Here is a 12,915-nt window from a genome sequence, read left to right on the forward strand (position 1 = left end):
TAAAGCACCTACTTAGAACAAGCTTAGCAAAGCACAGGGACCGCGGTTCAATCCCCCAGCACCACATGCCAGCTAGCCCCGCCCCCTGGTGGGCTGAGCTGGCCACACACACACACATACATAAATAAATTAAAAAAAAAAAAAAAGAACTGAGCTAAGGGGCAGGCTGCCTGGTCATAACTTACAAGTATTTTTCTGAAAAAAAAAATTATGCTGTAGGGGCTGGCAGGATAGCTCAGTTGTCTAAAGCACCTGCTTCAGCAAACTTAGGCGCAGGGGACTGCGGTTCCATCCCCAGCACCACATGTTGCACCAGACCCTCCCAGACACTGTGGCTGGCTGGCTGGCTGGCGCAGGGGATTTGTTTGGGGTGGATCCCCAGGATGCTGTGCTGGCCCTACCCGAAGGAGTGCGCTGAGACTGATTGAGACGGCATGGTGGTGCACACCTATAATCCCAGCTCTTGGGAAGCTGAACACAGGCGGATCACTCCGAGTCTGATCTACATAGTGAGATCCTGTAGACCCTGTACTAAATACGGGAAAAAAAAAATGCTATATAACATGAAAGTCTTATAACATGAAGTCTTACTTAATTCTTAAGGAGATCCCACCTCAAAATAAAAAAATAAAGAGCTGTGATGGAACAGGGCATGGTGGCACAAGACTAATATCTCAGCACTCAGAGGTTGAGACAGGAGGATTTCTTCAAGTCTGAGATGCCTTTCCTCCCCTGCCCCCACGACTGGAGATTAAATTCAGAGACTTGCATTGAGCTATATTCACAGCTCATTATTTATTTTATTTTATTTATTTATTTTTTGGTGGAACCAGGGGTTGAACTCAGGCCCTTGTGCTTGCCAGGGAAGCACTTATTCTACTGAGCCATCTCCTTGGCCCCTTATTTATTTATTTTTGAAACAGGGTTTCACGATACAGTTTGGGCTGGCTACTTTTGTAGCCCCCAGGCTGGTCTCAGACTTGAAGAGATCCTCCTGTCTCAACCTCTGAGTGCTGAGATTACGGTCTTGTGTCACCATGCCCTGTTCCATCACAGCTCTTTATTTTTTTATTTTGAGGTGGGATCTCCTTAAGAATTAAGTAAGACTTCAGACATGCGCTATCATACCTGGCTTCATGATTTGAAATGTTTAATTTAGTAGTGTTATTTAAATTCATCATGTTGTACAATCATCACCATTGTTTGCCACATTCTTTGTTATCTACACTGAAGTTGACCATTAAGCAATAACTCATTTCCCTATGTTCTAAGGCCCTGTTAATTTCTAAACTACTTTCTGTATTAGTGAGTTTGCTTATTCTAGATACTGTAAGAGTGATATTTGTCTTTCTGTGTTGGGTTTATTTCATTAAGCAAAATGTTTTCAGGGTTCATACATTTTTTTTTTTTTTTTTGCGGAGCCAGGGATTGAACTCAGGTCTTTGCGCTTGCCAGGGAACATACATATTTTTATGGCTGGACAGTATTCCATTGTGTGGATAGGCTGTGTTTTTGAAACTATGAATTTTTTTTTTTTTTTTTTTTCGGAACTGGGGATTGAACTCAAGCCCTTGCACTTGCCAGGCAAGCACTTACTCTACTGAGCCATCTCCCCGACCCTGAAACTATGGATTTTAATAGTTCTACAGTCCTTCTATATATGGAGAGATCCTACTTTCTTAGCAGTTTCTTCTTCTTGCCCTCATGCAGATAAGCCACGTAGCAGATATGCTGTTAACAACACTGGTGACCATGCTGATGACCAGGACGGTGACTCCAGGTAAGGGCCTGCAGTTATTCCAGGATAGGGCTAGTACTGCTCCATAGGCCAGGATAGAGCCTTTACCTCCTGTTGACCCATATATTTGCCCTCCTAAAAGATCTGGTGGTGTTTTTTTCCCACTTAGTGGAAGCTTTGAGGTATTGCAGATTGAGGGTTGCCTTACCAGTTTCTGGCTGGTGAATAATTTGAGCACTTTTTTCACTATAAGCTGTGTGGTTGGTAAAGAAGGTCTGAGAATGGACAAGGCTATCCCTTGGTAGGACATTTATCTCCTAGGAGAGGAACATAGAGGAAAGCAAACCACTTTGCTCTCCTCAGACCTGATTCTTTTTTTGTTTTGTTTTGTTTTCGGAACTGGGGATTGAACTCAGGCCCTTGCGCTTGCTGGGGAAGCGTTTATTCCACTGAGCCATCTCCCTTGCCCCACTGAACCATCTCCCTTGCCCCTCAGACCTGATTCTTAAAGCACATGTCCAGAGGTCAAATGCAGGCAGTCATGCACAGTACAGCCTGGCCAGTTCCCTTCCTGGTGGCTAGGCTCAGGTGGCAATAAGGGCAGTGGAACTGGGGGCTGGAACTGATCTGACCCTTGACACTGCTTTAGGCCTGGATGAAAGGCTAGTCCTGTCCCTTCCTGTGTTTATTCCCTCTGGTCTCTCTGGGAGGCACTATCAGAATAGAAACTTCATAAATATTTGTCTGTCTTAACATTCATTTAAAAGGTAAGGGCCAGGGAGATAGCTCAGTAAGAATAAGTGCTTGCCTGGCAAGCGCAGGGTCCTGAGTTCAATCTCCAGTACAGAAATAAATAAATAAATAAATAAATAAATAGTTAATAAATGCTAACATAGGCTGGAGAAACAAGGAAGATTATATATTATCATTCCTGAGTTCCCCTAAACACGAACACTGGATGAGATAAAGAATTGTCTCACTGCGGTGTGATGGCATGTGGCTATAATACCAGTACTCTGGAGTCCAAGGCAGGAGAATTGCTACAATTTCAAGGCCAGCCTAGGCTACATAGTTAATTTAAGATCTGCCTGAGCTTTATGGTGAGACCCTGTCTTTAAAAAAATGGGGGGCCAGGGAGATGGATCAGCGGAATAAGCGCTTCCCTGTCAAGCGCAAGGGCCTGAGTTCAATCCCCGGTTCTGCAAAAAAATAAAATAAAATAAAATAAAATAAAATAAAATAAAATAAAATAAAATAAAATAAAATACTGGAAGAAGGGCCAGGGAGATGCCTCAGTGGAATAAGTGCTTCCCTGGCAAGCACAAGGACCTGAGTTCAATCCCCGGTTCTGCAAAAACAAAACAAAACTGGGAGAAGATAGTTAAGACCCATACCTGTACCTTCGCTGTGCAGTGAGTTATTGTTGTTTAACTCTAGTTCCCTGACAGAGCACTATACCCACAACAGGGCTTTTCCATTTTAATTTTTAAATTTATTTTACTTATTTATTGGAGACAGGGTCTCACTACACAGTTTAGGCTTGTCGTGATCCTCCTGCCTCAGCCCCCCAAGCCCTGGGATTACAGTGTGTACCACCACACCCAGTTTTGGGTCTAGACTGATGAGCCATCTCCCCAGCCCCCTTTGCAGTTTTGAGTGTGAATTTATCCTCTTTTGTGAAGGTGCTGGCATGCCTTGTGACTGTTTCTAAGGAGAATGAGCTTTGGAAGAGAGAGCAACAGGTAGAGGAAGCTTGGGGTAGAGGGTTGTTGCCTCTCCCAGGGGGTGGTCTTGATGTAGAGGCCTGTGCTTGTCTTTTAAAGGTGGTGACTTGGAACAGTCTTGTTTGTCACGGGGAATTAGAATGCTTTTGTTCACCATAGTCCTCTACTTATACCACAGATCAGTATGGTTTTGATCCTTTAAGGTGCTTTTTTTTCTGGAACCCTAAACTGTTAACCTCTGAGAGGTGATGGCCTACCTTAGAGAAGTGAGGACACAGGACTGTACTGCTCAGTTTCGTAGCTACTAGCCATTGATGTAGAAATTCACTGAAATTAAATTTAAAAATCTATCTCCTAAGTTGGACTACTCTCATTCAGGATTAGTGGTTATCTGGGATGAGTGACTACCACATTAAATGTGCGGATTTGAGATATTTCTATCATTGTAGAAAGTTCTGTTGTATAGCATTGGTTCAGAGAGCCACCTGGTTTTATCAAATGTATCCTCAAGATATGTTTCAAGGTTTATTTATTTATTTTGTATTTTAAAGAAGGGTCTACAGGGCGTTCAGGGTCTCACTATTAGATTGGACTCCTAGTGACCCGCCTGTTCACACCCTCTCAAGAGCTGGGATTACAGCTGAGCGCCATTACCCCCAGTCTCAATTGCCATCTCATTGTTCCCTGGGGGCAGGCCAGCATGGCTGGGGGGGCGGGGATTGAACCTCTGCTCCTGTTTATTTGGCCCACCCTGTTTCAAGGTTTAGAGTTAACTGTTAACACATTTTTTAAAACAACTCTTCTACAATTCAGTAAGAGATGGGTGTGGTGGCATACACTTGTAATCCCAGCACTTGGGAGGCTGAGGCAGGAGAATTGCCGTGAATTTGATGCCAACCTGGCCTACATAGTAGGTTCAAATTCAGCTTGAACTATGTAGCAAGACCCTGTCTCAAAAAAAAAAAAAAAAAAAAAAAACAAAACAAAAATCAATAAGAATAAAAAGATTAAAAAAGAAATGCAGGGGCTGGTGAGATGGCTCAGTGGTCTAAAGCACCTACTTGGAACAAGCTTGGCAAAGCACAGGGACCACGGTTCAATCCCCCAGCACCACATGCCAGCCAGGGCCGCCCCCTGGTGGGCTGAGCTGCCCCCCCCACACTAAATGAATAAATAAATAAAAATTAAAAAAAAAAAAAAGAAAGAAATGCATATTTTCCATTGTCTCTAAGACTTGAAACTCAAGCTCGTAAATTTTCTAGTGTTCCTGTTGCCATATGGCCCCTACAGAAGCCAGTGAGAGGTCTATGTGAAAGCTTGGTTCTTACTTACTCCTCTCGTTGCTGAGACAAAATACCCAACAACAAAAGTTAAAGAAGGAAAGGTTGGGGGCCGTGGAGATGGCTCAGTGGAATAAGCGCTTCCCTGGCAAGTACAAGGGTCCGAGTTCAATCCCCGGTTCCACTAAAAAAAAAAAAAAAAAAGAAAGAAGGAAAGGTTTATTTTAGCTCACAGTTCTTAGAGGTTTCAGTCCTTAGTTAGTTGGTTCCAAGTGAGGGTGGCAAGGCAGAGGGACATCACAGAGGAGCATAGTCCATGGCAGGCAGGGAAGAAACATTGAATCACCTAGCAGAAACCACAGCAGCCTGTCTTCTTTTCTGTCTCTCTAGTTCATCGTAAGCCTGTTGATTGGTGCCACGCATGGCCAGGGTGGGGCTTCTATTATCCTCTTTAATCCCAGCATCACACCCTAATCCAGCCAACTTTGAACTTCCCACCTGTGAGTGAATGTATTTTTGGGGGAACGTCTAAATATAAGCCCTAACACCTAGTGTTAATCCAGAAAGCTAGAGTGGTAACATCCCAGCATGGACAGCCCTCTTCTGTCCCTCTTTCCAAGATTCTGTCCCATCTGGACACTGCCTCAGAGGAGGGGAGCTAGAGACTTTAGAGAAGAGTTCCCCTTTTTTTTTTTTTTGTACCAGGGATCAAAATTCAGAACTTTGGGCTTGCCAGAAAGGCACTTATACTGCTAAGCTATCTCCCCAGCCCGAGAGTTCTTTTTTAGTGTCAGAATGTTCTCAACTTACTGTAGGTCAGACAAAAATCTGTAAGACCTTCTCAGAGCTCTGGTACGTTCCCTCTTGACCCTGTAACACATGGATGTCATTGTGTGGGCTGTAAAGCTTGGCCATGTTTCCCAGAGCAGTGGGCTCAGTTTGTAGGTGCATTTGGGCCCTACCCCACATGTTGTCTTTGGCTAGGCAAGCCCAACACTCTGATTTCCTCCTACCTTCGACTATGATGTTCAGAGCCCAACACCCTCTAAATCTGTTAGAATATATCCCCTACTTCCTTTAGCAGAGATTGTTACACAAAGAAAGTGGACTGGCAATGTTTTCTCCATATTTAGGCATTTCCACCTTTTCCCTACCTAGCCAAGTGTGTGTCTACATAGGACAGCATATTGGGACAAGTGCAGGCTTAGGGTTCTAAGCCTGACTCTTGCTCTTCATCCTGTTGTGTGAGTTTTTGGCTTGTTACTTAGACTGGTCCTTAGCTTCCCTGTTTTTTGTAAAGTTGCTGAAGTTGGGGCATTATTTCCCCCTCAGCTCCTAGATCTGGCCATCATAGGAATAACACATCACATGAGTGATGATGGCCCTCCCTCCCTCGAAGGGGAAGACTCTTCACAAGAAAATGGAACATTGCTGACATTTAGAAGGTTATGTTAAAAAAAAAAAAAAAAGGTTATGTATTTGCCCATTTCTCTTTGGAGGCAAAGGGGTTGCATTGTGACTTGTAAAAACTAGGCTTCTAGGGTTCTGACTTTCTGGGTGATTTAGGGAAAGTCCACAAAACATTCTAACCTTTTATTTATTATACAGTGCAGGCTGGGGAGATGGCTCAGTAGAATAAACTCTTGCCTGGCAGTTCAATCCCCAGTTCCACACACACAAAAAAAATTATACAGTCCAATGAGTGACAGTTTGGGAGCTTCTGAGGAAAAGGTTCTTTTTCATTTTGTATGTTTCTCTTGCATGGGTCTGTGGCAATATGTGTTCCTTAGTGAGAACTGAGGGGTGGGGGCAGCACCCTGAGGCAGGATGCAACAGGATGGCACAGTGGTCACGGTGGGGCTCCCATGTTGTTACTGTCCTGCATTTGGATTTCCCGTTTTCAAGATATTTGCAGAGTAACATGTCTGACAATAAAAATTCTGCACTGGAACATAAATTAGATTTTTAAACTCTTTTCTGGGGTCTGATCATGTCTCAGATGTTTTTCAACACAGGTGTGTGCAGATCTGCCATGACACCCCCTTACTGTTCTGAACAGAGAATCAGAGCTATCAGCTATGCAGGCAATCACAGTATCTCAGGAACTGAACTGATAAATTCTTGTGGCATTATAGTTTTCAGAAGGCTTTTATGAACTGTGAGGCTCTTATTTGGTCCTGTGCACATGAATTTTTGACATATAGGTGAGAGACCTATTCTTGGAATGATTAGATACTTGTGTCCAGTGAATTTTTGTGCCATTTGGGTTTGATCTGGGTCTTCCAGTATTTTGCTTGCTTCTTAAAAGTGATCTTATTCCCTCCCATATATATGTGAAAATTTGAGCATTAAGACACTATATTCTAAGTGTTCATCATGGGGAACATCTGTCTTCTTTCTTTCTTTCTTTTTTTTTTTTTTTTTTTCCGGAACTGGGGATTGAACTCAGACCTTTGAGCTTGCCCGGCAGGCGCTTATCCTACTGAGTTATCTCCCCAGCCCCTGTCTTCTTTCTTGTCTGGTAGCTTGTTAGCTTTGACATTTAGTTAATATTGGAAATACTTCTGCTATACTTATAGAACAACATTGTAACAACATTGTTAACTGGGCATGGTGGGCATGCCTATAGGTGTGTGTGTAGGGGGGTTAGATGTAGGAGGATTAGTGTGAGTTGGAGGTTGTAGGCCAGCCTAGGATACATAGTGAGCCTGAACTACATAGTGAAACTCTGTCTCAAAAACAAATAAAAAGAAAACAAACAACATTGTAGCTTTTCATGTTTTTTTTTTTTTTTTTTTTTTTTTTTTTTTTTTTTAAAGAAACAATGTTTTTGTTTGGTCTTGATGGTCCTGTTCCCATTTCAGCAAGCCATGTCCTCCAACCTATGAGCAGTTGGTTGCAGGGTAAGACTAAAACCTCTCCACCATCTTTCTGTCTTGATTCTGGCTGCCTTCTATTCTTGTAATTATGCTTAATTCCTGATTTCCCTCAGTATCAAGGAATGACTAACGAGGCACACAGGCCCTAGCTTGGACCTTACAGTCCCAGTCCCTCTAAAGGAGCCCAGAATTGGCCATGGCTTACCCTTTCTCCACTCAGTTTATTTAGCTGTTTTGTATTAACCAAGAGGCCAAGGATTGATTGGATAGAACCAGAGAGACTTTTGTACTAAATATACCATGTAAATCTCCCCACAAGTAAGATCCAGTAGTCATGCAGGTGGTAAAGAGAAGAATGGTTTCCCATCTCTGTTCCACTGCCACAATGAGACCTGTGATTGAGGTTTCTTGTACAGTTTTCAAAGGGTTTTGGTGGGGATCTTTCCCAAGGTTTTAAGTGTAGTGCTTAGACTTAGATGTGTTTGGGTATGCACACTAGTGGCAAAAAATGTCCTCCTGGAGTAGATATGGTGCTTATATAGGAAAATATGGATGAGGTGGGGAACTCCTCACTCCCCAGTGCATGCCCTTTGGGTCTTGGAGGTACAGATAGTATTCATAAGCTCCCAGGATGGACATAGGTAGAGGAATAGCATTGAGTTCTCTTCTAGGCTTTGTCTTTCTCCAGGGAGAGCAGGGGACTAAGCTAGAGAACAAGCCTTGCTCCAGAATATCTCAGCAATAATAGAAGTCCTGTGCTGTTTTCTAGCTGGGCTGTTACATTTCCCTGTGTTTTTCTTGAGTCCTAAGATAGTTCAGAAATCTTTAGTGTTTGGAACATCTGTTCTATTATGTTATAGTACATTTACCAGGCTGTCACTACCAAAAGGATTTTTTTTTTAATTTTGTAAACAAAAAATAACTATTGTTGGGCCAGCCAGATAGCTCAGCAGATTAAAGTACCTGTTTAGGCATAAGCAGGGACTGGGGTTTGATCCCGGCATGTGGTGCTGGTCCCGCCCCCAGGGTGTGCTGACAGGGCAGTTGAGATTGGGCATGGTGGCTCATGCCTGTAATCCCAGTGCTTGGGAGGTTGAAAACAGGAGGATCACTACGATCCGATCTGTGTAGTGAGACCCTGTAGACCCCATACTAAATACATTAAAAATAAATATTGTCATTTGTTTACAGTTGTTATGATTTATTATGATTAAGTTATGCCACTCCCCATCTCATGATGTAACTGTGTCTTTTTGCATATTATACCAACAGACACTATGTAAATTATAAAGCTACACAAGCATCTTTTAGCATAAATGTATAATACTAAACCGCAGTAAGTGTATTTCTTTATGAGCCTGACTTGCTCAGTAAGTTAAGTGACCAACTCCACTTTGCTGGCTACTTTAAAAGGGCCTCTGTAGTGGTCACTTATTCTACTGAGCTATCTCCCCAGCCCAGTAGTGGTCACTTAAGGCAATATAACTATTAACTTCAACAGCACTAAGCTTTCCAGTTTACTTTTTGGATCTTGGCCTTTAGGTTGGAAAGAGCTTTTTATGTGATTGTCACAGAGGCACAATGAAATTTGAATATTCATAGATATAAGCTGGGCTTCCTATGCTTGCCTCTGACACTCCCAGGACCCATCTCATAGCCACAGTAACTTGGGTCCCTGGATTGGTGCCCAGGGGCCAGGATGAGCTCTGTCTGTAGCTCTTCAACACAGAGTAGCTGTGTTTAGTGGTGAGTGTTAGCATCACAGCAAGGGAATGGTAGATTGAATGAGCTTTCTGGAATGGTAGATTTTGGCGTGCTATTTGTGGCTTGAATTACTGGGTGGCAGAAGAGGGTGTTTTCTTTTTCTGATTGTTGTTGTTGGGTTGGTTTTTATTGTTTCTTGTTTTATTATGAGACATAAAAAGTTGCACTGGGTCAGTTACTAGAACAGGAATATTTAATAAATTTGACTGCCTATAACCTGTGTCCCTCAGGCAAGATTTATAGGGCAGAATGAGACATGTATAGTTTTTGAAGAAAACCAATGATGCCTTTGGTCTGAGACACTGGAATATTCTGATTTAGTCACTCTAGAGATGAATATTCCCAAGGAGAGTAAAGAACTCAGCTATGGCTTCCAGATTTGTCTCTGACAAGATTAGTTTTGGAAAGTTGGTCTGTAACCTGACTATGGGAGAGACAAGGCAGCCTCCTCAGACCAGTCCTCTGTATCTGGTTTGTTTGGGGGCTGAGGGTTTCCTGAAGTGAATGACTCCTTTGTAGACATGTTTTATCCCATATTCATTTGTCATTGTGAAGTTGAACTGTGGCAGCTTCAAAGATGGCCTGCCTTTTTATTTTTTATTTTTTTAATTGTAAAATGGAGTTACAATGTTAATCTGTCTCGTCTTCCACCAAGAAGGTGTCCGGGAGAGAAGCATGACCAAAGGTGAACATTGGACTGTCTGTCCCCAGTGATCACTTTCGGGACTGTGGGTATTCTTCCTACCCATGTGGTGCAATGTGGCCTTGGGGGCTACCTTGGAAGCTGGAGCTACCTTCCCCAAGACTGTAAATCCTCCTGACCCAGATATTAGAAATGCCTTTTCTGGTGGCTAGATGAGTATGGGAGGTTCTTTCCCTTCTGGGTCCAGATGAGAAACTGTTTCTGGAGGGGAGGTCTCCAGGCCCGGGTCTCTGAGATAAGAGACAGCCACATGCTAGGATGCTCCTCCTTGCAGGTGGCTCTCCCTTATCTGGAACCCCCAGCAAGGACAGATCTGGGTTGCCAGTAGGGAGGCAAATGTACAGATGCATCTTGAAAAGGGTGAGGTCTCACCCCCACCCAGCTGTTCCAATTTCCTCATGGCAGTCAGTTTTGTTCATCCCTGCACTCCTGTAATACAGTGGACCTACATGTCTTGCACAGAATTACTTTCTTAATACAAACTGGAAGGTTTAGTTCAGGGTGAGGGAAGGGCTGTCAGCTATGGTGTGAAGAAGGTAACACCCTGCATGCATCTGAGTGGTGTCCTGTGGTCCTTTATATGGCACTGGAGGAAGAGGCTGTGTGGTGCACAGGGTGTAGTCTAGCAAACATGAGCACAGTTAGGAGAGATCCCTCTCCCTGTGAGCTGTAATGAGTGGCTTCTCAGGGCAGTGCCAGCTCTAGCCAATCCTTCTTTTAAATGCAAACTGCAGCTGTTTCTCTCCTAATTTTATAGAGCATGCAAGAATGACAGCATGTGCCTTCAGCCTGTGCTTCTCGTGCCTTTTACCTGTAATTCTGGTGATTTTTTATATCCCTAACTTTGGGATTGCTGTAAGAGTGTCACATTTTTGGGGGCCTCAGAAATGTCCATCAGTGCTGGGGGCAGAGCCACAGACCACCATTTACTGAGACCCTCCCTTCTCGAGGTACTGGGGAGTGGTACAGTGACACTGTGTTAACATTTTTCCATCCTACTTTTTTTTTTTCATTTGAAGGTTTTCAGATGCTATTCTGGCAACAATTTTGGCAACCAAGTCTGAAATGTGTGGCCAAAAATTTGAACTGAAGATCGATAATGTGCGGTTTGTTGGTCACCCGACACTGCTGCAGCATGCTCTGGGGCAGGTAGGGCACTCTCTGGGTAGGCAAGCCTGACCATTTTGCTCTGGAGATCTTTGAACTATTCTGGCCTTGGCTTTGGGAACGTCATCCATTGGGCAACACATCTGATCAGGCACTGGCCAAGAGCTCCACATCTTCATAGGCCTTGGGGCTTCATGTACCCACTTCAGTCTCTGCAGCAACCTTTGTTTTTTTGTTTTTGGTTCTTTTTTGAAATGCCTTGGTAGTGTGGAACCCTGGGGCCTTGCCTGTGGGGACCTTGCTATTCCAGTGCTGAGCTGCACCCCCAACCTTCCCTGCCATTAGCTTCCACTGTTTGTATTTTGGGTCTCTAATGACTGTGATCTTCACTTTATATGGGGTATAGGTTTCCAAGAGAAGCCAAGAGAGTAAGTCAACCAGCATGTGTCAAACCCTGAACTTTGTACAAAATGATGCAAGTACCTCTTCTTACTAAATAATATTTGTATAGCCAAAATTATTATTTAGCACTTATTATTGTGCTAAATCTTCTGTATATGTTCTCTGATCAATGAATGTTAGAGAAAGAGTATCAGCAAAGTAGAATGCACAGTTTTCAAAGTATTTATATAACAGAGGCTGCCAATCAGCCCTTACACACAAGCAGGGTCAGCAACAGCATTACTCAGATTCTGAAGGGTTTTGGTATAATACATAGGATTGAGCTACGTTTATACCACCCAGAAATTGGGTAACTATGTGTGCTGTAATATATAAACCCTCGGTGATTAAGCCCATGAAGGAGCAGCTGTGGGAGTTAGATATGTCCAGCCCCTTGAACAGCAGCCTCCCTCCTCACTGTGTGTCACAGATAGGGCTACCTTGTCTGTGGGTGAAGGACAGGAGAGTTGGAAGCCAGCTTGCAGCAGTCACCGTAGAGGTGGGCGTACAAGAGAACTGGAGCCTCATGCTCTGACACCCCCTAGTGATGACTCTTGTGGTTGGCATTGAAGAGTCCTATTGTGCCCCTTAGTTTTATTTCAAGGCTTTGGTGTTTTTGACTAAGGCTGCTGGGTGCCAAGCTAAAACCTGAGATAAGAATTAAGTTGTGAAATGAGTGTCTGCTCTGTCTCACAAGGCCTGGCTTAGGCTTTTGTTGACCTTGAATATTGCCTTATCTCTAAATAGTCTGAGTGGACATGGGATAGCAGCAGGGTGTGAGTCTGGTGTTCCACTTTTCTTGAGCTTCCGTCTTGTCTTCTCTGGGCACTGTTCCCTTTTCTCCCTAGATCAGGACAGTCAGAACACCAACCTTTCCACTCCTGCCACAGCTCTGACTCATCTGTTTGTGCAGTTGGCACATCTCTAGAGCAAAAAGCAATCATTTCTCAAAGACCCCACACTGTTTTTCTCTGGTTCTGCTATACTCAGGCCTTTTCCAATGTTTGAAGTAGAATGGCATTAAACAGGTTTCCTTGAAAAGTTACGGCTCTCAAATTATTAGAATCAATGCTTCTTTTACAGGTCTCCAAAACAGATCCATCTCCGAAGAGAGAAGCACCTACCATGATTCTTTTTAATGTGGTATTTGCGCTGAGGGTGAGTGTTTGTATAAATAGTTTCAGTCAGTGAGGAGGATTGGAAGGAAAAGGAGCCAATTTTCAGTGTGTCACAGACTCAACTTTATCTTTTTTTTTATAATTTTTTAAATTATTTATTT

At 43.3% G+C, this 12,915-nt stretch overlaps 1 protein-coding gene across 6 annotated transcripts in view; it reads left to right on the forward strand.

The window, feature by feature from the left end:
- Positions 1-12,915, forward strand: part of Nprl3 (NPR3 like, GATOR1 complex subunit) — a 63,146-nt gene that overhangs the window by 6,925 nt on the left and 43,306 nt on the right. For 2 of the 6 annotated variants that reach the window (XM_004627950.3, XM_023711495.1), the window contains exons 2-5: positions 1,711-1,780; positions 7,607-7,645; positions 11,108-11,237; positions 12,720-12,794. In XM_004627950.3, coding sequence (XP_004628007.1) covers positions 1,711-1,780; positions 7,607-7,645; positions 11,108-11,237; positions 12,720-12,794 — 314 coding nt within the window. The remainder of the gene's footprint in view (positions 1-1,710; positions 1,781-7,606; positions 7,646-11,107; positions 11,238-12,719; positions 12,795-12,915) is intronic. The other 4 variants (XM_004627951.2, XM_023711492.1, XM_023711493.1 and 1 more) reach the window with 3 other exon arrangements.

Source organism: Octodon degus, unplaced genomic scaffold (assembly GCF_000260255.1).
Source record: "Octodon degus isolate 3935 unplaced genomic scaffold, OctDeg1.0 scaffold00021, whole genome shotgun sequence".
Taxonomy (NCBI): Eukaryota; Metazoa; Chordata; class Mammalia; order Rodentia; family Octodontidae; genus Octodon; species Octodon degus.